We start from the raw sequence: 25,581 nt of genomic DNA on the forward strand, positions 1-25,581 counted from the left end.
GAAATAAAATGGAGCAAAATGTCAAGTAAAACAATAAATTTAAGCAACTAAAAGACGATACAAAATTAACTTATCAACAAATTAGTTTAGACACATACTAACAATGATCAACTAATAACGAAGGACTCATAAATTCCTTTCGAAGGAGTAAAATTTAATTAACTAACCAAAAATAAAAATATTTTAATAATTTGTTGGTAGAGCTTCCTACCTTCATATTTATAAATTAAATAATTTATTATTAATTCACTCAATATTTTTACCAAAAATAGAAATATTTTAATAAATTTAATTAACTAACCAAAAATAAAAACTTTCAACGTAAGTATAGCATGGTCCTTCACTACTCTCTTATACTCTGCTGTCTTTGAAGCTCACTCCATTTTCAGATTCAACCGCAAAACCCTAACGTCTCTTTTCCTCGCTCAACAAGGTTTTCATCTTTTTTCCTTCACTTCCCTTACTTTTTCATCTTAATTCAACTAACAAAATTCAAATTCATGTTACAATCTTAGAGCTTGTAATTGATTATCATTTTCTGAATAATATATCATGATTTTGTTGATTTTGCGTAATTTGCAGTTATTTGAATTAATTTGGGGGATTTCATTTCACTGTTCAATTGAGTTATGATGGAATTTGATGAGTATGAATATCTAGAGAAAACAGTTGATAATTCTGAGCTTAAGAACAAGAATGGGGAAAAGACTGTGAAATTGGATGATAGTGTTCGTAGTAGAAGCTCGAACTCGAAGCATAAGGATAATGAGAAGCATGATGATGTTGATGTTGATAATTGGTTTATGTATTCGAAATCTGGAGATGGTTCTCGTGGTTATGACAGGGAGAAAGAAAGAGGCTTGTCTCGGCGTCGTTCTAGACCTAGAGATGGAGATAAGGAGAACGATCAGCGTAGAGGCTCTCAGGGTAACGGGGATAGGAAGAGAGATAGGGAGAGGGAGAGTGAAGGAAAGTATAGAAGGGAGAGAGACAGAGATCAGGAGGTTGAAAGAGAGAGAAGGAAACGAGGGAGTGAGGGCGAAAGAGAGAAAGAACGCACTCAACGAAGCAAAAGTATATCTGAAAGGAATCGAGGTGATATGGATGGCAGAACCCGAGAGACAAGTCGTGATAGAGGAATGGCAAGGGACACAAAGGATTACAGAGACAGAGGAATGGCAAGGGACACTAAGGAACCGGATAGAGAAAAGTTGGAAAACAGGTATTCTCACTCATTTTGGTTTTATCGTTTTAGCTGCTGTTTAGATTATACAAAAATGAATGACTATTGTTGGCTGTGATAGTTTTTTGGTTCAGCAGAGCATTGGATTGGATGTAGAAAAGATATAGAAAAGCTATTTGCTCAAAAACATATGTTTAATTTATCCATATTCTTCTGTTTATAATAAATTAAATTTCCAAATACTTTCTACTTATGACCTAACCAAGTTCGTTGTGAAGCACCATTGTCTAAGAAAAGAATCTAGTTGACCAAGTGATCTTGAATTTTGTCCTTATTGTCATAGTCTTACAGTTACATTACAGTGCAAGTTAGTTACGGCGGGCCTTGTGGACTTGAAGTTTATTAATATCTCCAGTCAGAATGATATTTATCTTTGGGAATTTGATAGAGCATAAAAATGATATATGAGCCCTAGCTATGTTTTCAGGTCTAGTTGCTTGTTGATCAATCATCCTTCATTCTTTTATCAGATTTTTTGCTTGTGGCTAAATCTAAATTCTATATTAACCTTCACCATCATCTCCGTTGATGCTATAGTTACGGCTAAGTTAACATTGTAGTTCGGTCATCAGATTGATTGCAGAATACCCTAAAGGTCATGCTTATGTTGAAGGAGTCTGTTTTCAGATTTCTTATTTATTTTTCCTTCTCCAAGTTTAAGCAATGTTTTGTTATTTTATTTATTTAAGGGAATTCTAAGTCACAAATTGTTGTCTACTTTTAAGTCATTGATTATATTTAATCTAATGAATTTTAGAGGATGGATTGTTGGCCACTTGGACCTTGGTAGTTAGGTGGCATCTGACCTGATTCCAAACCCTTTTAGAACCTGATTTATGTATTTTAAGGTGGTACTGATGATGCAAATGCAGATATATTCACTTTTAGTTATCCTCTTTGGAAGTAGAGTTTAACTACCCACTCATCATTTTTTACAGATGGTATTGATGTTTTGTCATTCCTGATCTGCTGTCAATCATTATTTGGACTTATGTTCATGAATTATGTCGTTGCTGTTAGAGTCACTGAAAGGTGGTTAATATCCGTACTAAATTTAAGAATAGCTGTTCCCTAGTTGTGTATTAGTTATGCTGTTCAACATTCTTAAAGCTTCGGAATATTGACAATTAGATTCTGGGAACTCGCAGATACGGTAGAGTGAGCATCAGCTGGTCTTTCTGGCATTTGGGCCAGGCATTGGAACTATAGGACATGGGTTTCAAAACTTTCTCCCTTCCAGAGTTCATCTGATCTGAATGCATGTATCTCAATATTTTGGGGTGGAGGAAGTTTGAATGTTTGCTGTAGCAGCGTGATGTCATGTTATTTGTTATCCTCCCCCTTTGAACTTAGTTGCTTAATTGCATTTGTTCTGTTGCAGAAATGCTGGTGAGGGAGTAATGGACTATGCTTAAGAGAAGCAATTCATCTTCTGATGCCTATAGGCAAAAGCAATGTTTCATTTGGCTACGTGTTGGTCGTAGTTTCTGTTTCTGCATGTAATAATTGGTGTTTGTTTTGATTAATCAAAAATACTAGAGTAGAGTTTAGAAGGTTCTCCAATTAGCGTCCTTTTTCACTTTTACATCAATTAGTTCATAAGTTCTTTTTTGAGAGAATTATCAAATGAAGTCCTTATATGTCTTTTCTTCATGGCTAGCCTCGGGTGCTCAACATTACTTTTTTCCTCATTGCATCTTTTGCACCTAAATGTCATTGATGTGATAAAAAAAGCCTTTGATTTTGACAATATTTGATTTTAGAGATTTATCTACTTCAAGACATGATTTTTCTTTTTTGATGTTTCATGCTGTCCTGTTGCTGCTGATTCTTACCATCTATTCAATTATGTCATTGGAGACATCTTATATAAAACTATTTTCATATATGGAATTGATTTTTTTTTTATGCCTGTGTTTTCTCTTAGTCAGTATATATAAAATTTTAAGTTTTAACATGTTTCAACTTAATGCTATTAGGTCCTTCAACCTCTTGAATTGTCATCCATCCAAGTTGGAGGTTCTATTCCAATATAACTTTTTTGTTTTATTTATAAAAGGTACGAAATCTTGTGTTAATAGCAATTGGACGACATTCACTCCCTTTAATTACCATTTCCCACAATCTCCAGGTTTGATTCTTTTAAATTCAAGAAGCAAAGACGTCAATTCAAAACTATGTTACCTGGGGATTTCTTGTGAACGTTACCTAGTTCCCTGCAGGCCTCTGTCCAGTGAAACTGGGTTTTATACATAGAAAGACAATTTGCTTCCATGTTGCATATTTAAAGGGCCTGAAAATTTATGTTGGGAAACTATGGTTTATACAATAATCTGTTACATAAATATTTTATTATTAATTTCAATCCTGAACCGTATCGACGAGTTTCATTGTATTCCTACAACAATGGCCTATAATTTTGTTTTGTTTCTTGCAGACGGCATAATGAGAAAAAGGAAGATGCAGCCGAACCTGAGACCGACCCTGAAAGAGATCAAAGAACTGTGTTTGCTTATCAGGTATTCCTGGTACATCTGGAATGCAATAACATGATCTGTTTTGTTCATAAATTTACTGCGAGATCTAATTTTGAAAGCATTTTCACAGATTTCTCTTAAAGCGGATGAAAGAGATGTTTATGAGTTCTTCTCAAGGGCAGGCAAGGTACAATATTCCATAGTTCCATTTCCTTTCTTTGCTAGCATCAAAGTTGAATTATTTTGCTACTGTAGTTGGCATTGATCTTGGAGTATAATAAATGAAAAGGAAGTTGTATGTTATTACCGGAAAACAATCTGTTTCCTTTTGACCTTTGAAATATATGGTTTGAAAGGCATGAAATGCATTTTTGTTATTATCAAGTAAAACATTGGAAAGAAATCTACTTTGCCACTAACTCAAAATTTTGAACACAAAAAAAAAACTCTATTTAGTTTTAATTCATTGTTGTTTAAAGAGTTTAAGACATCAGTCTCTGGTGCCTCATGTTTGGAAAACATCAATCACAAGTGGAATATTATAGTTATCATAATATCCCAACTGCTGAGTTTTTACTTTTGTACCCTTGTCATTGAAAAAGCCATTTGTTCTTTAACCTATGTCTTTTGTACACCTCTGGTCTACTGTTTCCAGGTGCGAGACGTTCGCTTGATTTTGGACCGCAATTCAAGACGTTCTAAAGGTGTCGGGTAAGCATCAGATAAAGAGATTCAATGTCTAGTTTTAAAAACATTTTCATATCATGTGACTTTTTAATTTTATTTATTTTTAAAAATTAGGGAAGGGGTAATTTTTATTAATTATAGTAGCACTACTGACCATTTTACAACTGTCCTTGAGGGGATTAGAATTAGTATCTTGAGGTTACAAGGCTTAAGCTCTTATCGCTGAGCTAGCACATTAAGTGTTAATTAAATATGACTCACTGGGAACCAATATTTAATTCATTTTAATACTTTAATTAAAGGTTTATTAGTAGTAATCTTGTGTTTCTCTTTCTAATTTCATAACATCAAATCTAGTACAACTCCTCAATGGAGATTTACTTGTTCAGTCATATTTCTTACACAACTGAGGTTATATAACCTTTTATTCATTGCAATTTCTTGCATTTATCAATTTTCATTGTACCATCATGTAAGGTCCACATGCACTACTGAGTCATTTTATTCTTGAATACAATCAATATATGAACTAGTGCCTATTAATGCTATTAACTTAAAAGTCTCATTTTGAACCATCAAATTGACATCACAATGTTTTATGAAGTGTTGTTCTGTTTAATAAGTTAATTAAAGGTCCTGATATTTGTACTATTGTTTTCTGCCTTCACATTTGCAGGTATATTGAGTTCTACGATGTTATGTCTGTTCCCATGGCAATAGCGCTTTCAGGCCAACCAATTCTCGGTCAACCAGTGATGGTGAAGCCATCAGAAGCAGAAAAGAATTTGGTTCAGTCTACAGCATCTGTTGCCAATGGACCTTCTGGAAATTTAGGTCCTTATTCTGGGGGTGCAAGAAGGCTCTATGTTGGCAATCTGCATTCCAGTATTACTGAAGCTGATCTTCATGGGGTAAGCACATCTTGTTTATTTTGCGGTTGGATAATTTTCTGGTGCATTATATGATTGATTCTCTAGAGCTGGTAGACTGAAAGGGATCCTTTAGGTATGATGCATTGTTGAGAGTAGAATAAGACGCGTTCCTGGTTTTATGCTCCTTTTTTTTTATACCTCTTTTTAATATTGCTACTTTTTAAAATCATTTGAAAGTCGAAAATGATGATATTATTCGTTAACATATTTGCTTCCAATTAGTTGCTTTTTTTATTTTATTTTTTTCACAAGAATGTTTTTTTTTTAATGGCTTTTTCTCGTGAAATTGTTTAGGTCTTTGAAGCATTTGGTCAAGTTGAGCTAGTTCAGCTGCCTCTTGATGACATTGGGCATTGCAAAGGTTTTGGCTTTGTGCAGGTGAATCTTTTAGTTAGTTTTTTTTAACCAAGTTAACTTTTCAAGTTTTATTTTATTTTTAAATATCCTTTAATTGATCGGCTGCTCATATCTTTTGCGGAAGCTGCTTTTAATGAATTAAACTGAGGGAGAACTTGAAATTTGGACCAAGCCAAATTCAAGTCCAGCCAAATAATGGGGTGTTAATTATTCCAGCCAAGCCAAATACTTGAGGTTTATTTGGACGCACCAAATTTAAAGCTTGAGCATAGCTTGTTTTAGAACACAAGGCCTAAGCTTGGATGGTTTTGATTGTATAATGCTTATTGGTAGATGTAATAAATAACATTGCAGCTCTCTAATGCACACATACACAGGCTATTTGAGAGCTATGAACTTCATCATGCCTACAAAAGTTTAACTTGGATCATATAAAAAAAATGAGTCTACCTTGGGAGTTTGAACATGAATTTTTTGCTGAACATATGAGGTTTATTAAGTATGTAGAGAATTCAGCTCAAATATTTCACAATGTTAGTAATTTTTAACTCATGGATGAAGTTGTGGTTGCTACTCGGCTATGATGCTATTATAATAATATACTGTTCTATGTATGATATGCTCACTGCATTTGTTTCTGGCAGTGTAAAGTTAATTGTATCAATTGCTTACTGTAGTTTGCCCGCCTTGAAGATGCAAAAAATGCTCAGAGCTTGAATAGTCAATTGGAGATTGGTGGCAGGACAATCAAGGTACTGTTGATTTGCTCATAGATTTGAGCGTAGTTGGCCTTATTTTTCTAATATTAGACCCAATTTGCTAAATATAAGTTCCTATCAAATCAAATTTATAAAATTTTAATTACTTAAATGTGAGAGCGAACAAACAGCTCATGTCCAGTTTAATTTGTATCTAGATCTAACTGGATTATAGATTGTGGACGATCTTAAGGGTTATATATCTATACGTGCTTTTGATTTGGCTTAAACTTGTTCCAAGCAAGTGGATATTCTGCTGACATTTTTTATGTAAACTAAAGGATCTAAATTGGATGCCCTGTTGCATATTTTTCTCCTTAGGTATCAGCTGTTACTGATCAGTCTGGAATGCAAGAATTTGGTGGAAATACTGGTGATATTGATGATGATGAAGGTGGTGGCTTGGTGAGTAATATATTTCTCATGAATATTGTTTTTGACCTCTTAAATTTTTATCAAATTACTCATCCTTTCTATTAGAAATTGTATACTGAGCCCCCAGAATGCATTGTAATAGCCATGTTTGGTAACAAAACATTCACATTTCGACGTGTATGTGATTATACTTAGTTACTCTATTTTTATTAGAGTAGTTTACTCTCTTGTTTGTCATATATTAGCAGTCAATCAGTGTCGTCTCATCTTGTTTCCATATTTAGTTGGTTCTCGATTTCCCATCTAAGAATTGGGTTTTTCAATTCTAGTCAAATTTATATTTAAATAATGGATCCAACTCTTCCTCGGACCCTGTGATAGTGAGAGCTCCGTAGCACCGTGTTGCCCTTCATAAATTAGTTTGATTTTTTTTTCATACAAACCAGTGCTATAGCTGGCTGACCTTTCTTTAATTTTCAGTCCTTGAATGCCTCGTCCCGAGCATTACTCATGCAGAGGTTGGATCGCAGTGGCATTGCATCAAGGTTTTTCCCCCTGCCATTTCGGTTTTCATATTTTGAGATCAGTATATAATTTAACCTTCTATGCCTTTCTTTGGCAGTATCGTTGGTTTTCTGGGCAATCCCGTTGTCAACAATACAGGCCTTAATCTACAAGCAACGGGAAACATACCAGTGCTGACAAGTCCTTCTATTGATACAATTGGCGTTCCAAGTGAATGCTTATTGTTAAAGAATATGTTTGATCCAGAAAATGAGGTAGTTAAATTGCTCTCTTATACTCTGAGATTTTTCTGCCATACTTTTAGTGTGTCGAATGATATTACTGGCATTGTATGCTGCAGACGGAACCAGACTTCGATTTGGATGTTAAAGAAGATGTTGAAGCAGAATGCTCGAAGTTCGGGAACTTAAAACATATATACGTTGATAAGTGAGTTAATTAGTAATCATCATGTTCCTACAAGAGTAAGATCGTGAATTTTTCACTTAATTATTATTTCTATGTGCAGGAAGAGTTCTGGGTTTGTCTACTTACGATTTGAAGATACCCAATCTGCTATAGGCGCACAGCGGGCCTTACATGGAAGATGGTTTGCCGGGAAGATGATCACTGCAAGCTTTATGGTACACTTGATTGGCTTTATTTCTCTTTATTTGATTTTCTCGATATTGACCATTGATGAGCGTCTCTCTTTAACCCGAAGTTCATTAAATCATGTATATGATGGCAGGTGCCCCAGTCATACGAGGATAGATTCCCAGACAGCAAATAAAATTTTGGAGGTCCATTATCTAAGTAGTGGATCGATGGGGAATCTTGTAGCAGAAATTGGCATTCTCAGAAATATTTGAGAAAGATTTTAAACAAAATTATGTTATATACACTTGCAGTTGCTATACTTCACTTGTTTTTGGGAGAATATTGGTTTGATTTTAAGCATCTTGTTACAGTTTTACTGTTGTAGCCTGTAGTGTTATTGGTTGGTACAAGTTTTGTGAGTGCTTTTAACATTGATGTAGTTCATCTTCTGATGCCAATTACACTGAAGTTTTGATGTATCATCATTGATTTGTACTATGTGGCCCAAATGGCATAAGGGAATCACATTAATCATGCAAAGTTTCATGGATGATTAAAGCTTCTATTTGATTTGCTTTACGCAATAACAATAGAAAGTTATCTTACTCCAATAGTGAAAAACTTATTTTATTAGTTAGTTATATAGGATGATTCATAAGCGAATTAAGAGGCAATGAATGAGAAAGAAGGTATAAAATTGGTGCCTGTCGTAAGTAAGTAATTGGGTCACGTTCTTTTACATGTGTATGTGCCCTTCTTCGTAGCACTCCTTAACAGCTTCTCGCACAATGCAGTCCTAATATTTAATATTCATCATAGTGTATTGAAATAATTTTGTTGAACCCTAAGAATCACGAGATTGCTTGAAATGGCTAAGAGGCTGCCCAAAGCAAGGCACAAGTTGCCCATAAGCGATGTCACAAGTCATCCTACAGTAATTGAGTAAAGAATTCGATCAATCGCCTTACAGTAATTGACTAAAGAATATAATCAATCGCCCTATAGTAATTGACTAAAGAATCTGATCAATGAGGAAAAACCGTCTCCCCAGGAACAATTAGGGTTATTGAAGAAGAGAAAAAAGTGTATGAGAAAAAAGTGTATTATGAAATATGGAAATTTTATCGTGTGCTTCTCCATGATTTACATCATAACATGCTTATTTATTGGCAACTAACATACTTGACTTATTCCATTATGTATTCAACAGACTTCGACACAACAACTATATGTTGTATTCGATTCTGTCGAATAAAGTTAACTCTACTCTATTAAGTTTGACTCTATAGTCTACATCTACTTCGACTAGGTCAAATACAACATTGTCGAACACATAATTGCCTACTACGTTGAATTACTAGCTTTTAACACACCTCATAATTCATGTTTTCAAGCCTTCTCATCCTGATGTTTTTCTTCAACTCATCAAACCTGATTTTCTTTAATTGCTTGGTGAGTATATCAACTAGTTGCAGTTGTGACTTGCAATAATCAAGTTCGAGTTTTCCTTTATTTACTTGATCCCTGAGAAAATGATACCTTCTCTCTATGTGTTTACTCCAACTATGACACATACGATTAGGGGTGGCAAAACGGGACCGGCCCGCAGGGAAAGCCCGTTTTACCCGCACTTTTTCGCGGGGCGGGGCGAGGTTTTAGGCCTGCTCCCTTTAATGTGTCTGCCCCACCCCGCCCCGTTTTTTTGCGGGCATGAGCTTTTTCATACAATTTTACTATTTTTAGGCCTAAAAGGTTCAATGTCCGCGGGCTTTCCCCGCCCCTCCCTCATTTTTTGCGGGGCGGGGCAAGGTTTTAGATCCACACTCTCAAATATGCCCGCCCCGTCCCGTTTTTTCGCGGGGCGGGTCTAAACGGGACGGGCATGCCCGTTTGCCACCCCTACATACGATGATTGACTAGGTCGATAGCTAACTTGTTATCTACAAACAACTTCATCTTCCTTGGTTTCATGATCTTGAGCTCTTCGAGTAACATCTCTATCCATAATGCTTGACACGCTGCATAGGATGCATTTACATACTCAGCTTCACATAAGGATAACGCTACAATGTGTTGCTTTCTTGAGCTTTAAGAGATTGGTGCTCCACCAATCATGAATAGGTAGTCTGCAATATTTTTTTTCATCTTGATCTCCACTGATGTCAAAATATGTATAGCCATACATTTCTGCAGTGATGTCCTCTTTATGTATCTCAGCATCCTCTTGGCTACAGTGAGATGACACTCGTGTGGCTTCTCCATAAACCTGCTCAAAATTTAAACACTTTGACAAAATGCCAAGTCTGGTATTGCATAAGTACCTTAGAGGTCAAATAATTTGTTTGTACAATGTTGCATTTACAAACTCATCATTTGTTTCTCTTTTCAACTTTACTATTGTCTCCAGTGGTGTGATTGTTGCATTGCAATTGCTCAACTTGAACATTTTCAAGATATCTTGAGCATACTTCTTTTGGTGCAAGAGAACTCCTTCACTTGTGTCTTTAAACTACATCCCTAAGAAATATGAAAAATTTCCTAGGTCGTACATTTCAAATTCCATCATCAGTTTCAACTTGACTCTTTGCATCTCTGCTTCATCTACACCTGTGATCAGCAAATCATTCACGTATAGACATAAAATGATTCAACTGACCATGTCTACATCATTAACAAATACTCCATGATCTGAAACACACATTATCTTGGGTCTTTTGGCTGACGTCTTTCCCCAGAGTTCTAGGTTGAGTGCACTTCACATTTCAAATCGTCTTATTTGGTTGGACGGGGGTGCCTAGGTGCCCCACTCTATATTTGGCTATATATATATATATATATATATATATATATATATATATATATATATATATATATATATATATATATGGGTGGTCCGCTTCTCCAAGGATGCAGCTTGATAGCGACCATTTACACTTTAGGCCCGTCAAATTGCTCTGTCCATTGCTTCGACGAGACGTTTTTTGATCCCCAGGGCCGAGGCCTCCGAATTCCTTCCTATTCCAGAGTGCATATCTACCTCAAGTAATCCATAGAAAGTTGGGGATCCGCTTGTGAAAAAATTTACCTGTTGATCGGCTTATCCCAGACTCGATATGATGATCGGGCATTAGGGGTATTCCTTGATATGCCTGTCTGTTCGACTTTTGTAGGAGGAGTAAGAGTTTCTCTTCCCTTCAATTCTTTCCTTTGGAACAGGGACTCCGAGTGGCGATCAAAGGTTGCTATCGACCGATCTCCTTGAAACTAGAGTATGAGGTATCTTTCTTAGGGCATGCTTAGAGGACCTCAGCTATGTGATTCGCTTTGAGGAGACCCTGGTGCATCAAGTGAATATCTTGTAGTGCCTACAAGAGGTGCCCCAGTACTTGATTGGTGCCCGACGTTACCTATGGACTTATGGTATTCGGACATTATTAACTATGAACTTGTGGTATCTTCTGATGTTGACGCGGTAAGTACCCTGGTAACAGGGTAAAAATGAGTGCGACGTTAGATTGGAAGGTGAAATGTGGCTCCTCGCATGACCCTCGTATAGATTGCCTTCACATCCTGACCTTAACCTGTATCTAGATCTCATATCTTTCCTCTTGTCATTTTGCCGAGCTCTCAAGAAAATCGGATACTTGGATTTTGAGGAATTAGAGCAGAAACAATGATTGATCAAACCAACTATGACATATCTCCATTTTTGCTTTTGAGCATTTCTCAATTATGAGATCTGAGGAAGTTGTGAATAAGTTGGAACGAAATGCAAATTCCTGGAAAACTTAGGAATCGAGATTCAATTTGTTCTCAATTAAGTGACCTAAGGAGGTTACGAACTAATAAATCGAAGATTATACCTGAAATCATAGAAATAGTAGGATTTAGAATTGGATTCCCACATATGGTACCAATGTTCTGTTCGGGAACCAGAAATGTAAGTAGTTGGAAAATCGATGCTCTTGAACGGTGACGCAGGATAAACCTGTATGGTTAGTACTCCAACGCTCAAATCAGTTCAAGATTGAAGATGAGTATAACAAAAAGTGGAGATCATAAATTATACCTTGCTCTTATCGTGTGGACTGTTTTTATACCTAGGATTAAGTAGAGAGAATTAGACCTTAATCACTCGAGTCTTTTTCCGATCCATAACAATTATAATAATAATAATAATAATAATAATAATAATAATAATAATAATAATTATTATTATTATTATTATTTTCACCTAATTCACTGCCTCATTAAATGAATCTGAATGTGAATAACATCAACACATTAAAAATTGAAATTTATCATTATTATTATATGAAAAGTAGAATAAGTATCTCCATGACCACAAACTTACTCATGTATTCACATTTCTCGTCTGCGGTCCAGGGCAATCATAGTGCGAGAAGTGATGACTTTGAATTCGTCCATAAATTGAACCATCTCCTTCTGAACATGGGTAAGGTAGTCAAACTTAAATTCAGTGATTATCATTAGGTTCTCCTTTCAACACACCTAAAATAATAGTTTGTAGTTAATAGAACCATCCACCCGTTTAGCATTCCTCACACATTGTAGGTATATTGTAGACTATTGTCTAATGTTAGAGGGCTCCACCATCCTACCATTTTCATCTAAATCCCTAATTATTGCCATAAAGAGAAATAAGGGAAAAAGGTAGCAAACCTGCACTTAAAAATGAGGCTTAATGGCTTCAACTTGAGAAAATGGGAGAGCGAGTATGCCACGCTCTATAAGAACTTTGAGGCAATTTCACAAAGCTCGAGAAAGAAAGATACAAGAAAGTTTTTAATAGTAGGCACTGAACTCCTTTTATACGGATCATAAATCTAGCTTTAGAGGTAATCAACGACCTCTTACTAGGCATGCTAACAATTGAAAAGATTCCCCACGTCCTTAACACCTGTAAGGGATTTAGACCAATTTATCTTCTGAGGTTTAATTCATTATTGAACACATTTAAAACCGTGTGTGCACCTCAATTGACATTTGAGATTTTTACATTAACTGACGTTTAGGGATTCATCCCATTGACATCTGAAGATTTATCCAAGACCAAGCTCGGGGTACTCACCTTGAAGAACGCTTGAGAGACTCGCTCCCAAGAACTCCTGAGGTACTTGTCCTAAATGCACTTGACTCGTCCAAATGAGAGAAGACAATCAAACTAAATCACTTCGCACTTTCCAAGCCTACGTGCTAGAGAGACTACTTATTGGTATATTCATCAAAGTCCCACAAAAAAGTTGCATATGGGTTTCTCTAAGGAGAGACGATGTAATATATCTCTAGAATATCTAGCCATTACTTGCAATGATTGTCCTTTTATCGGAATTCTTGTCCGTTTATGAAAATGAGGGAGTGACATGTCAATGCCCATAGCGGAATGGGAAGGAAGTCAAGAAGGGAAAGTCACGTTTTCCAGAATAATAAGGGAAGTAACTATTCATTTCCCACTCTCATAAAAGTGTGAACTGCTGTTACTACTCCCTCAGTCTCATAAAAAGTGTCATATTTGACCAATGTGCAGTTTTTAAGAAAATGATTAGATATGTTGATTTTAATGATAAAATTAATATCATTTACTAAAATATCCTTATTAATTATAATTAATAGAGTAGTTGAATAAAGTGAAAGTTAATAAATATGGACATGATAGTGTGGAAAAATAATAATAAATGCTGCATTGATATTATAAATGGATAATTATTTTGAAATATAGAAAAAAATACAAATGAGACACTTTTTATGAGAACGAGAAAATAATTTCTTGGAGCCTAAAACTCAAATCCAATAAATTTCTATAAACATCTTAACCCAAGGTTAAGAGGGACATCTAACTCTCTAAACAAAACAACATAGATGTCACATTTAGAGCTGTCAAAATGGATTAGTCCATATGGGCGGCCCCGACCCGACAAGCTCAAAAATTACCCATTAAGGCTAGCCCATATGGTCTGTGGGTAACCCATTAGGCCCGCATAATTATAAATTTTTAAAAAATATTAATATTTATATTGTCTTACTCCAAAATAGCACATTAATTTTTCTCACCTCACTAAAATTTATCTCTATTCTATTCAATCTTTCTCTTTTAAATATTATACATTAATATAATCAACATTCTTTCATCGTATTATATTAATTTTTCTCTTAATTTAAATATTCAAGTATTATTTTATACAATTTAGACATATATTGTATTTAGAAACACTTTATAGTATTTATAAGAGATAATATAATACTTAAAAATATATTATGTTTAAAATAATATAATTTTTTAATTTTATTTATAATAAATATTATGGAGTTTTGATTTTAATTTTTTAAAATAAAAAATCCATTTATGGTCGGATAGCTCGAAGTCCATATAGACCAGACTCGAGTAATAATTCTCGAGCCTATATTACACATGAATTTTTTGGCCTAGCTTTAAAAAGCCCAAAATCTGCCAAGACCGACCCGTTTAAAATCAAATAGTCCATTTTAAGATTTTTTTTGAATAACCCGTTTTTTTAAAAAAATTCCAGAAATAACAAGTATTTCAGAAATATTACACAAATGACCATTTTTTTTTAATTTAACACGTTGTCGCCAGGGGGGGTGGCGACAACACTCCTTTTACAAAGAATTCGCCATTGGGCCTGGCGACTATGTGCAATTGCTTAGTGTTGTCGCCACCCCCTGGCGATAACACCTCCCCTTTATTTTTTTTTCAATTTTTTTATATTATTTTTTTTAGCTGGTTTTTTTTCTTCAATTTTTTTATATTATTTTTTTTAGCTGCATCCAGGTATCGCTGACCCCCCTGAGTTTTTGGCACCTTGGCATCTGCAAAAGGTCAGCCAACAGTGGTACGTAGATAATTGGAAGACGTTTGCTAAAGAGCAGCGTAAAATATGGGCTCGTGGTTCCACCACTGTCCTACAATTTCCTGTGGCGCCGGACGAAATGAAACCAACGGCTGAATATGTCAACTGGTACAGAACGGTAACAAATTCCGAAATGTTTGTGTCTGACCCTTTCTATTTGAAAGACCCGCGAGCACAACAACCATATTTTGGAGGACAACAACAACAACAACCACATATTTTCCAACAACAACAATAACAACAAAATTTCCAACAACAACAACCGCCACCATATTTCCAACATCAACAACCACCACCAAATTCCCACCAACAAAATTACCCACAACAACAACCACCAAATTACCAACAACAACCAATAAACCAACAAACACCTATTTACCAACAACAACAACAACAATCTCAACAATACCACCACCAACAACCATTTCAAACTCAATCACAAACTCAACCCCACCACCTACGCTTCGAAGAACTTAATATGGCGAGCTCTTCCAGATCACCACCACTTACCCCCGACATAGGCATACAAGAAGAATACCCGCCATACAACTCATTCGACCAACAAACATCACAATACGCCAACCAACCATTGAACTTCAATACACCACCACAACCAATGTATTTTAACCAAATCGAACCCGCCACCAACTTCCAAAGACCAAACTTCGAGGCCGCACCCACTAGGAGAAATTTCAACCCACCAAGACAAAGCTTTGAAGGCGCTGCGGGCATCCTCCTTTCCTATAGCGGGAATTCTATAGGTCAAGGACGACTCACAGATTTTGTAGACCCGAAATGCATTGAGGGGCCGTCGACTCAAACACAAGAGGAACCAAATCGAGGGGGGCGTCGTCGCAGGAATAGGGGAGCACTCCTAACTCGTGAACCTTCGACACGAGTTATTAGACAACCTGAGTGCGGATCGTACCATGGTCCACGCGGCGGTCAATAGAAATTTTATTATTATCATTAATGTATTTTGTGTTTTTTTAATTTTAATGTACTTTTCTAATTATGATTAATGGTTAATGTATTTTGTACTTTTTTATTTATTGATATTATTTTTCCAAACTAAAAATATAGTTAAAAATAATAGGTAAAAAATAATATAAAACAAAATTGAAAAAAAATAATAAGGGGGGGGGGGGGGGGGGGGGCGTTGTCGCCGGGGGTGGCGACAACACCTGTTTTCTGAATGCATTCGCCAGGCCAATTGGCGACAATATTATGGATTAAGTGTTGTCGTCACCCCCTGGCGACAACGTGTAATTTTTTAAAAAAAGTTGCCATTTGTATAATATTTTTGAAATACTTGTTATTTATAGAATTTTTTTTAAAAAACTGATTATTCAAAAAAAAGAAATTCTCATTTTAACAGCTCTAATTACATTCTCTATTAGAGACTACTTAAACATTACAACAACTTTAAAAATAATAAACTTCACTTATTTAGTTGTTAAAATTTGCATTTGAATCAGGTGAAATAATTGTTATTAGACTTTAATTACCTCTTGGTTTACCCATATACAATATTGATATCAATATTAATATGTTAAATTGTTATTTGTTAAGATACAAATAGAATCCAGACAATTCTTTCACTATTTGGTTTTTGAAATAAACATCAAATAAATCATTTTTGTGACCCAAAACTAAAATTTAATCAGCTTACTTCATATTCCGTCATAAAAATAAACATTTTAAAAAGTTGTACTAATTGATTTTGTTTATCTGTCAAAACAAAATAATCCAATTTATCATGAATTCAAATAAATATTTGTCAAAAAAAAAAAAGAAAATTCAAAAACGAACGGTCCCGATCGAATCCAACGAGGGTTTACTCACACACAAAGAAGAGAATAAAAAGCAATTATACAAAACCAGAATGACGAAATTACCCTCACACCGCTGCAACAAATATTCGACTTCTTCTTCTTCCACATTCCTTTTCTTCATCGTCATCTTCTCCATTCATCTGGTACACGCCAGCGACCTCCTTCTTCTTTCTTCGTAAGCTCCACTTTCATTTTCTCTCTCTTCTCTTCTTCCCGCAGCTATAGGTTTAATCATTCTTTCGATTTCTCTTTCCGATTAATTTCTAACATTGATTTTCCTTTCTCCATTTTCAAATTCTTTTTTCCGTAATGATTAACCTGAAAACCTAGCTCATTCGTTTATCTATATTCATTTTTAAATCTTCAATCGATTTTTCAATTTCTTTTGATTGTTTCAGCTACGTTAGGGTATGTTAATTAATCCGCGTTTTTTTATAGGTAGATTTTGATTATTGTTTTATTTAGGGTATAATCAATTAGGATTTCGTCTGGTTGAGCTAGAACGGTTTATTGATAATGAATAATCATGATGATGATGTTTTTGTTTGCGTTTCAATTTTTGAATTCAAAAACTGTGTTATCATTGGGAGCTGAACTTTCTTTTTGTTTCATTCTGTGAGGTGATTTTAGATCCAGAACGGATTTGGAGTTTGTTGCTGGTGCATTTGTTTTTTAATCCGAATTAATTTAATGATTGTATATCTTAGTGTATGTTTGGTTATGCGGTGAGGAGATTTGATTCTGAGTGAGTTGATTTTGTAGAATTGATTCTGATTAAAAGTGAGTTGATTAAATTGATTTATGTTTGGATACATTTATGTAAAAATGAGTTGAACAGTGTAAATTCAAAAGTTACATTGTAGATTCAATTAAGATAAATTATGGAGGCAGAATTAATTCTACTTTAGAAGAAACAAACACTTCAAAATCATTATAAAATCAATTCTACACCTCTAGAATTGCTTGCCTGTTGCTTTTCCAAAAGCAAAATCAAACATACACTTAATAATTGTTTTTTCAAATTTATTCAAACGTCTTGTGAACTTTTCTTTTTATTGTTATTTAGTTAAGGATAGATTTTTGAACCATGCTGCTAAGTACATTTTAAAATTATGAAAGAGGTAAAACTTTTTTCTTAAAGTATAACTTGGATTTGGTAATTTTTTTTTTAATTGTTTTGATTGCTGAACTTAAGTTGAATATGAAGACTAGAATAGAAAGACAATCTTATGTTTTTGATGTTTTATAATTTTAGATGGAAGTTCAACAACATGAAGCACTTTCTGAAAACAATGAGGCCAAACCGGATGAAGTTTCTTGTAAGAGAAGTAATACCATGCAAATTTATAGACAAGATGTTGTGAAGAATAAAAGCAGTGGGTTAATTGGGATTGTGACGGAAGTTAATGGTGATTCGGATTCAGATTCGGATTCAGATAGTGAAGTCACTGATGATGAGGATGAGGATGGTGATGTTGAGGAGGGTGATGAAAGTAATAATGGTGGCAGAGGTTCTGATAGGAACGATGCTTCTATGCATGGTAAAACTGCCGCGCTTCAGGCTAACGAGCTACGTGTACTCTGGAAGGATGAATCGGAGTCCAAACAGAATTTCAGTGACGTAGAAGTTATTGATCGTGGATTTTTACATGGTGATTTTGTAGCTGCTGCCTCTGATCCCACTGGGCAAGTGGGTGTTGTGGTTGATGTCAATATAACTGTGGATTTGTTGGCACATGATGGATCTGTGGTAAAAGAGGTCTCATCAAAAGACTTAAAGCGTATTAGAGATTTCACTGTTGGTGATTATGTGGTGCTTGGGCCTTGGTTAGGAAGAATTGATGATGTTTTGGATAACGTGACTGTCTTATTTGATGATGGTTCAGTTTGTAAAGTCTCCAAAGCAGATCCAATGAATCTTAAACCGATTTCAAAGAATATTCTTGAAGATGGGCATTTCCCTTATTACCCGGGGCAACGTGTAAGGGCCAAGTCTTCATCAATCTTCAAGATGGCTAGATGGCTGTCTGGCTTGTGGAAAGCAAACAGGTTAGAAGGCACTGTCACCAATGTTACAGTTGGATCAGTGTTTGTTTATTGGATAGCATCTGCAGGTTACGGGCCATTTTCTTCTAATGCCCCAGCTGAGGAGCAGAGTCCAAAAAACTTAAAATTGTTGTCTTGTTTTGCTCATGCAAATTGGCAATTGGGTGACTGGTGTCTCTTACCCTCATCTGTGCTGTCATCCTCTGTTTCCGTAGACAAAAGTAAATCAAAATCGGAACATAGTGACTCTGTTAACATTGACTTGGAATCTAATCAAACAGAAAGTGGGTGTGATTCAGAAGAAGCTACAGTTGAGGAATCATATGGGAATAAGGATGCTATGGACCTTGACTCAGCAGGTGCTTTGATAGTGAATGGTGGAGATGATAGGAATAATCCTTCACACGAATCTAGCTCATGTGGTAGTTCTATCTCAGTATCTAAGGACCCTGTCCATGAAGCTTGGCCTCTTCATCGCAAGAAAATAAGGAAAGTTGTCATCAGGAAAGATAAAAGAGCCCGGAAGAAAGAGGAAAGCTTTGAAAAAGCCCTTATGATTGCCAACACTAGGACAAGAGTTGATGTTTCTTGGCAGGATGGAACGATAGAGCGTGAACTAGATTCTACAAGTTTAATTCCTATTGATAATCCTGGTGATCATGAATTTGTTTCAGAACAATATGTTGTAGAGAAAACCTCTGATGTCGGTGAGGATAATTGTGAAATTAGCCGAGTTGGGGTTGTGAGGAGTCTTAATGCCAAGGAGCGGACAGCTTGTGTGAGGTGGATAAAACCAGCTGCCAAGGCAGACGATCCCCGGGAATTTGACAAAGAGGAAATTGTAAGTGTCTATGAGCTAGAGGGCCATCCAGATTATGATTACTGCTACGGGGATGTGGTTGTTAGACTATTACCCGTGTCTGTCGGTGTAGAAGCTTCTGTTGGAAAGTCAACTGAGAAATCAGAGCTGGAGAATGATAAGAGTGGAATTATAAAGGTAGCGTCAACCCAAACAAGAACTTTGCCAACCCAGTCAACCCAAACAAAAACTTTGTCAACCCTGTCAACCCAAACAGGAACTTTATCTGGTGAAACTGATGTGGAGTTCTCAGACCTCTCTTGGGTTGGAAATATAACTGGCCTTAAGAATGGTGATATTGAAGTTACTTGGGCTGATGGGATGATATCGACGGTATGCTCATTTCATATATTAATTTCTTCCCATTCTTTTGACAACATAGATGCTGTGTGTTTACTGATATTCAATTTTTTACACATCATTATTATAAGACTCGTAATCTGCTTGCGTTGTTTCTGTCAATGGAAATGTCAAATTTTAAAAAATGGTTTGATTAGAACATAATCAGGATGTTCAATTTCTCAGTGATAGAAATATTCTACTTAGTGGCTCTGTGTTGCTAGTACTGTAGCATATTATGCATAGTACTTGGCTACTTGCAATCAGCAAAGGTATCTTTCAGTTTCTGTGAAGAGTGATTCAGGAAGGCCTCTACGAATTGCTGGCAAGTGGAGTAGGATTTTGTGTTGGGATGCCTGTTGGGCTGTTAACATCTGGTCCAGCTTTTAGAGTTCCAATCAATAACAATTAGATCTGAAAGTTGTCAAAACTTATTGCAGAAGTTTGAACTTGTATTACTTGGGAAATGGAGGAAAAGATGAATCTGTGTACCTTAGTTTGTAGGTATTTAGCAACCTAAAGGTTAAGAGTGGTTGAGGGGTTGAGTTAGGCCTAAACCCCGATTTCTAAAAGAATATTTAATCCTTAAGATAGAGTTATATAGTATAAAATAAAAATGGAGTTCTGTCATTGTTTAGTTGTCATTTTTATTGAGTGGGTGATCTTTTTCTAAATGTTTTCTTGAAGGTTTTATATCACCTACATTGTAATTGGTATTTTGTGTTCATTTTAGTATCTTTAGGCTTATATCATGTAATAGAAAAGCAGTGACTATTAGAAATAGCGAAGCATATTCTTTTTTCTACCAAAGTTACTAAAATTCCTTTTCTAGCATATTAAACAGTCTTTTGGTGCTAAAATAGATGAATTATGATTTATGAATCTTTCTCATTCACAGCCTTAAATGAGGTTTGATTTAGATTCATAATCAAAACCTTTTTCTCTATATAATCTAAGAGGCAATATTAGAGTTTGAGGTTAGTTTACAACATCTCCATTTTCACTGTATATAATTTACATTACTTCCAGGTTGGGCCTCAAGCAATTTATGTGGTTGGTAGAGATGATGATGATGAGTCAATTGCTGCAGGGAGCGATATAAGTGATGCTGCAAGTTGGGAAACCGTCAATGATGATGAAATGGAAGTCCTAGGGGAATCGAGAGAGGTTTGTTTCTTTTTCAACTATAATCTGTTTATTAGTAAGTTTTAAACTTTTTTCCTAAGAAGCCTACAGGAAAATCTATCACCTAGTACTGTTATCAGGAGTCCTATCAAAAAGTAGCATCTACCCGCAAAATTTGACTGTTTTACAGCTTGCTAGGGAAACCTAATATTTGATGAATGAAGTGGTTGTGAAACTTATCATAATATAAATAAATGGTGTTTTACCCTCATTTTAGAAGGTCTCTGAGTCAGTTTCTTCCTTCAATAAATGCATTTGTTTTATGGTAGACTTATCATGGGCCAACTAGAGATGTTAATAGTTATTATTAGTCTATAATTATACAAGATTTCATGCAGGATGTTAATAAGGAAAATTCAAGCGCTGCTTCTGAAGCAGAAGAGAATGGAGAGACGGATTTGGGTAGGACCGCAGCACTTTCTGTCCCGCTGGCAGCAATTCGATTCGTCACTAGACTTGCCTCTGGAATATTCTCCAGGGGACAAAGGAACTTAGATCCTGTTCACTTGCCGTCAAATGGTGAAATTGAATGTCTGTCACAAGTTAATGTCTTTGAGCCCAGCTCTCATAAATGTATTGCCATTGATGGTGGTGACAATTCAGGCAGCAAGAGTTTTAAAATTGAGGAGTCTGTTATTCCAGGAGGATCTGAAAATGTGGAAGCGTCTGAGACAATGTGCAGCTTGAAGAATGAAGATGCGCCTGCAAGTTATGATGATGATGCTTGCAGTTTGAAACATTTTGACATGGTTACAGATCCGTTAGACCATTATTATATTGGTGCAAATGGACAGGTACTGCTGCTTCTGCCTTTTTCTAATCATAATTGAACTAAGGAAATGAAATAATGAATAGGTAGTTGCATGTTTATTTTATGCATCATCTTCCTTCGATGAATATTAACCAAGACACAACGATCCTTTTAGGTTAGTATTATTATTGACAAACAATCCTTTTAGGTTAGTAGTATTATTGACATCCTTTTAGGATAGTATTATTATTGTACGTTAAATATTGATCATCTTAGTGCATCAAATATGTGAGTATGCACATGTACATTCAAATGCTTCTTTCTTTCTTTGTAATATAATTTCCTTTATTATATCATACCGAGGTCACTAAATGATTTTCACTTCACTTTCAGAGGAACAACCGAAAATGGTATAAGAAGGTGCAACAAGATTGGGGAATACTACAAAATAACCTTCCTGGTCAGTGAACTATGATGATAGATTTATTCATACCATCGAAGTTTTTTTGTATTGTGTTTCACTTAAACTGTTTACACACCCTTTTTAATAAATGTAAACAATTTGAACATTTTGACAGAGGAAATTTTTGTACGGGTTTATGAAGATAGAATGGATCTTTTGAGAGCAGTAATTGTAGGGCCATTTGGGACCCCTTACCAAGATGGTCTGTTTTTCTTTGATTTTCACCTTCCGCCAGAGTATCCTGATGTTCCACCGGTAAGACATTATTTTAAAGCTACAGTAATGTGCAATTTATTATGTCCCTGCCATAAAAAGGAAGATGTTTAATTTTTAAATTTATCTGCACGAATGTATCTCATGTCTTTCTGTGTTTTTTGTATGGGCCTAAATGATGCAGTCGGCATACTATCACTCAGGTGGTTGGCGTATAAACCCTAATTTGTACGAGGAGGGGAAGGTTTGCCTTAGCCTTCTCAATACATGGACAGGCAGAGGAAATGAAGTATGGGATCCAAAATCTTCTAGTATCCTTCAAGTTCTTGTTTCACTACAAGGACTAGTACTCAACTCGAAGCCTTACTTCAATGAAGCTGGATATGACAAGCAAACTGGAACAGCCGAAGGAGAGAAGAATTCATTGTCATACAATGAGAATACATTTTTACTGAACTGCAAGACCATGATGTATCTTATACGGAAGCCTCCCAAGGTGATTACGAATAATTTTTAGATGTTTTACTCGATCCTATCCATTTGTTGAGATTTACGTTGCTTCTTTTAGTTGTGCAAAGTATATTTGACTGTTATCTTCTTGATGAATTCTTTAGGATTTTGAAGTACTTATTAAAGAACATTTTAAGAGGCGTGGTCATTACATCCTCAAAGCTTGTGATGCATACATGAAAGGTTACTTAATTGGTTCGTTGAATAGAGATGCTTCTGTGAGTAATAATAGCAGTCCGAATTCAACTTCGGTTGGTTTCAAGCTGATGTTAGCCAAGATAGTGCCGAAACTTTTCTTGGCACTTAGCGAAGTTGGGGCTGATTGTGAGGAATTTAAGCATTTGAAAGAGTTGTAACAGAGTAAACACATCAATTCCTTAAAATTTGAAAGAGTTGCATCTTATGTGTTTCTATTTCTGCTATTAAAGACTTTTGATTTTCTTGTTCAAAAGACCAATTCATTTCTGGGAGCTTGAAGGAATAGAATTGATCTCAAAAGCATGAAAGAAGCAACCACTAACAGAGCAGGCTGGATATCCCTTTTGAGAATGTTAAGAAGGGAGGCAATGTTTGTTACTAACTTTTACGTTATGAATTTTATTTTATTGAAATATTGGAAAGAGGGTGGCAAGGGTTGGATTTGGTATGGTATGTAAAACCATTTGTTAATAATGGTCTTGCACTGGTTTATTAACTTGTGTGTGAGGATTTGATGAATTGAATATAATTGAAGAATAGCCAATTTTGTTTTTCTTCCTTTCACTCTTTACTTGTTCACTATAATGGATTCTACGTTCACAAGCTTCATTTTGGCGTCTTCACGTTTTTTGTGTTAGATTTGATCCAAATTCTTTTTTGATATAGTAGTCTAGTGAATATAAAAGTTTCTACATTTCACTTTTAACTAGTGCCTTATGTCATGCACAAGTTAGCATTACTGTTTTTTACTTTATACCTTTTATCATCTAAACTTTTAATAACTTGTGTCTTAAGGCATAGCAATATAAAAGAACGGAGGTAGTATGTGTGAAAGCGTCAAAATAATTTATAAAAAAATATTTTAGTGAAAAGTTAAAATGAGTTATTCAGTTTAAATGCAAATATTTTAGTAAAGTATTACTCTCCTTTTTAATGAAAAGTTAAAATGTTAACAAACTCATTTTTTTTATTAGGAGTTTTCTAATACTTATATTTATTCTCTTTATAAGAAGACTCTTTTTTTGGCTTAGGTTGACAAATGGGAACAAGAATGGAGGAATTAAACCAACAACTCTTAATAATAATACTAATATATGTGAAGTCACCCATTGATTATGTACCTACACATGTTTTTGGCTATGATCATTTCAAGAAAGTAATAGGCTCCTTTCTAGAAACTTCTTTCTCTAAAACCAAGTAATCAAATTTAAGTAAAAAGTATTCAAATTTGATCATTGACCAAAAACATTAATTATTTAGATTTAGTTTATTCTAAAATAATCTTTCAATTTTTTTCCACCACCAATATTCAATTCTATTGAGCCGTCTAATCTGGTTTGACGGTAAGTTCTGACATTAAGTGGTTGTAGCCCCTTCATGATTGTAATTGTAAAAAATCAAACTGTAGTCATTTCTATCAAATTTAGCGCTAATTATCTTTGGACAATCTAACGATTCGTACCTTTCAAATTTTTCTATTAGAAATGTAAATAAATAAATTAATTTGAAGTATTTTTCTTCTCATGGTTTAATCTTTACATTTCATTTATCAAATTTCGTAGTGCTAATTAATTAGACATTGATTTGTTTTTTTTATCTTTAAGTAGTTATATTGATGATGGCGATAATAATGAGTTCTTCAACGATGGCCAATGCTTGGTGATCCTGATGTTGTGAATTTACTTGTGAACACTTTGTCAAACATATCAGTAAACATAATTATATGATATATAAAGTTTTAGAATAGTGTGTATCCGAGTATGAACGATTCATTAGCCTATTAACCTTTATAGTTAGAATATCAAGGTTTAAAGACATTTTTAAAACTTTTTTTAGACAATGGTCTCGTATAATAACTGTTCAGGGTGCTTATGATTTTTCTGACCTAACGAATTATAGGAGGTTGTTTAGTCGGGATCCTATGCATCTCTAGGACGTGTCTATTCTCCGATTATTCATGTCCTTTATGCTTCGTGAGGCCACATTCGTCGACTAAGCTTTTTTTGACCTAGTCCATAACAAATACTCTCACGACTTAGATGACATAGCCATTTTATGACTTTGTTCTAGGACTCCCTATATTTCAAATGAAGTTGTTTTCCTCTAGACGATTTTCATGATTGTAACCTTTAGTGGGATAGGACAAATGACATCTCGACAATCATTCTGAACAACTAGTCTTTTTTGAAACTTAACGCCTAATCAAACGTGTTAGTCATTAGTGGATGTTGGGGACTCGACCCGACTTTTATTCTTCCTTCAAAGTCACTCAAACCAAATCCATCAATTTCCTGATCCCCATGCTTTTTGAGATCCAAATCGTCTAACTCTCAAACAAATTGGACATTAACTCAGTCCT

At 35.1% G+C, this 25,581-nt stretch overlaps 2 protein-coding genes across 7 annotated transcripts; both read left to right on the top strand.

The window, feature by feature from the left end:
* Positions 1-306: 306 nt before the first annotated feature.
* LOC131649271 (uncharacterized) lies at positions 307-8,467 on the top strand. 5 transcript variants are annotated; one of them, XM_058919039.1, is made up of 15 exons: positions 2,182-2,275; positions 2,392-2,523; positions 2,625-2,742; positions 3,681-3,762; positions 3,851-3,907; positions 4,376-4,431; positions 5,084-5,318; positions 5,634-5,717; positions 6,374-6,448; positions 6,776-6,859; positions 7,310-7,374; positions 7,452-7,608; positions 7,695-7,783; positions 7,863-7,977; positions 8,085-8,467. In XM_058919039.1, the coding sequence occupies exons 3-15, from the start codon at positions 2,651-2,653 to the stop codon at positions 8,124-8,126; spliced, it is 1,233 nt and encodes a 410-aa protein (XP_058775022.1). In that variant the 5' UTR covers positions 2,182-2,275; positions 2,392-2,523; positions 2,625-2,650; the 3' UTR covers positions 8,127-8,467. The 5 variants fall into 5 exon arrangements, with proteins under 5 accessions (XP_058775020.1, XP_058775024.1, XP_058775022.1 ...); XM_058919040.1 differs by having other exon boundaries at positions 2,392-2,501; XM_058919037.1 differs by lacking the exons at positions 2,182-2,275; positions 2,392-2,523; positions 2,625-2,742 and adding exons at positions 307-433; positions 583-1,222.
* Positions 8,468-16,716: 8,249 nt separating this feature from the next.
* On the top strand, positions 16,717-23,786 carry LOC131649273 (probable ubiquitin-conjugating enzyme E2 23). 2 transcript variants are annotated; one of them, XM_058919044.1, is made up of 9 exons: positions 16,717-16,833; positions 17,914-19,896; positions 20,932-21,069; positions 21,426-21,881; positions 22,232-22,298; positions 22,417-22,556; positions 22,699-23,010; positions 23,129-23,384; positions 23,477-23,786. In XM_058919044.1, the coding sequence occupies exons 2-8, from the start codon at positions 17,914-17,916 to the stop codon at positions 23,378-23,380; spliced, it is 3,348 nt and encodes a 1,115-aa protein (XP_058775027.1). In that variant the 5' UTR covers positions 16,717-16,833; the 3' UTR covers positions 23,381-23,384; positions 23,477-23,786. The 2 variants fall into 2 exon arrangements, with proteins under 2 accessions (XP_058775027.1, XP_058775026.1); XM_058919043.1 differs by having other exon boundaries at positions 23,129-23,786.
* The last annotated feature ends 1,795 nt before the right edge of the window (positions 23,787-25,581 follow it).

The sequence above is a fragment of the Vicia villosa genome, linkage group LG2, assembly GCF_029867415.1.
Source record: "Vicia villosa cultivar HV-30 ecotype Madison, WI linkage group LG2, Vvil1.0, whole genome shotgun sequence".
Classification (NCBI taxonomy): domain Eukaryota; kingdom Viridiplantae; phylum Streptophyta; class Magnoliopsida; order Fabales; family Fabaceae; genus Vicia; species Vicia villosa.

Coding starts and splice junctions, on each gene's coding strand:
- LOC131649271 (XM_058919037.1), top strand. CDS start 630: ATGATGGAATTTGATGAGTATGAATATCTAGAGAAAACAGTTGATAAT. Junction 5,718..6,373: donor AAGGTTTTGGCTTTGTGCAG/GTGAATCTTTTA, acceptor TGCTTACTGTAG/TTTGCCCGCCTTGAAGATGC. Junction 6,449..6,775: donor TTGGTGGCAGGACAATCAAG/GTACTGTTGATT, acceptor TTTTCTCCTTAG/GTATCAGCTGTTACTGATCA.
- LOC131649273 (XM_058919043.1), top strand. CDS start 17,914: ATGGAAGTTCAACAACATGAAGCACTTTCTGAAAACAATGAGGCCAAA. Junction 19,897..20,931: donor CTGATGGGATGATATCGACG/GTATGCTCATTT, acceptor CATTACTTCCAG/GTTGGGCCTCAAGCAATTTA. Junction 23,011..23,128: donor TTATACGGAAGCCTCCCAAG/GTGATTACGAAT, acceptor TGAATTCTTTAG/GATTTTGAAGTACTTATTAA.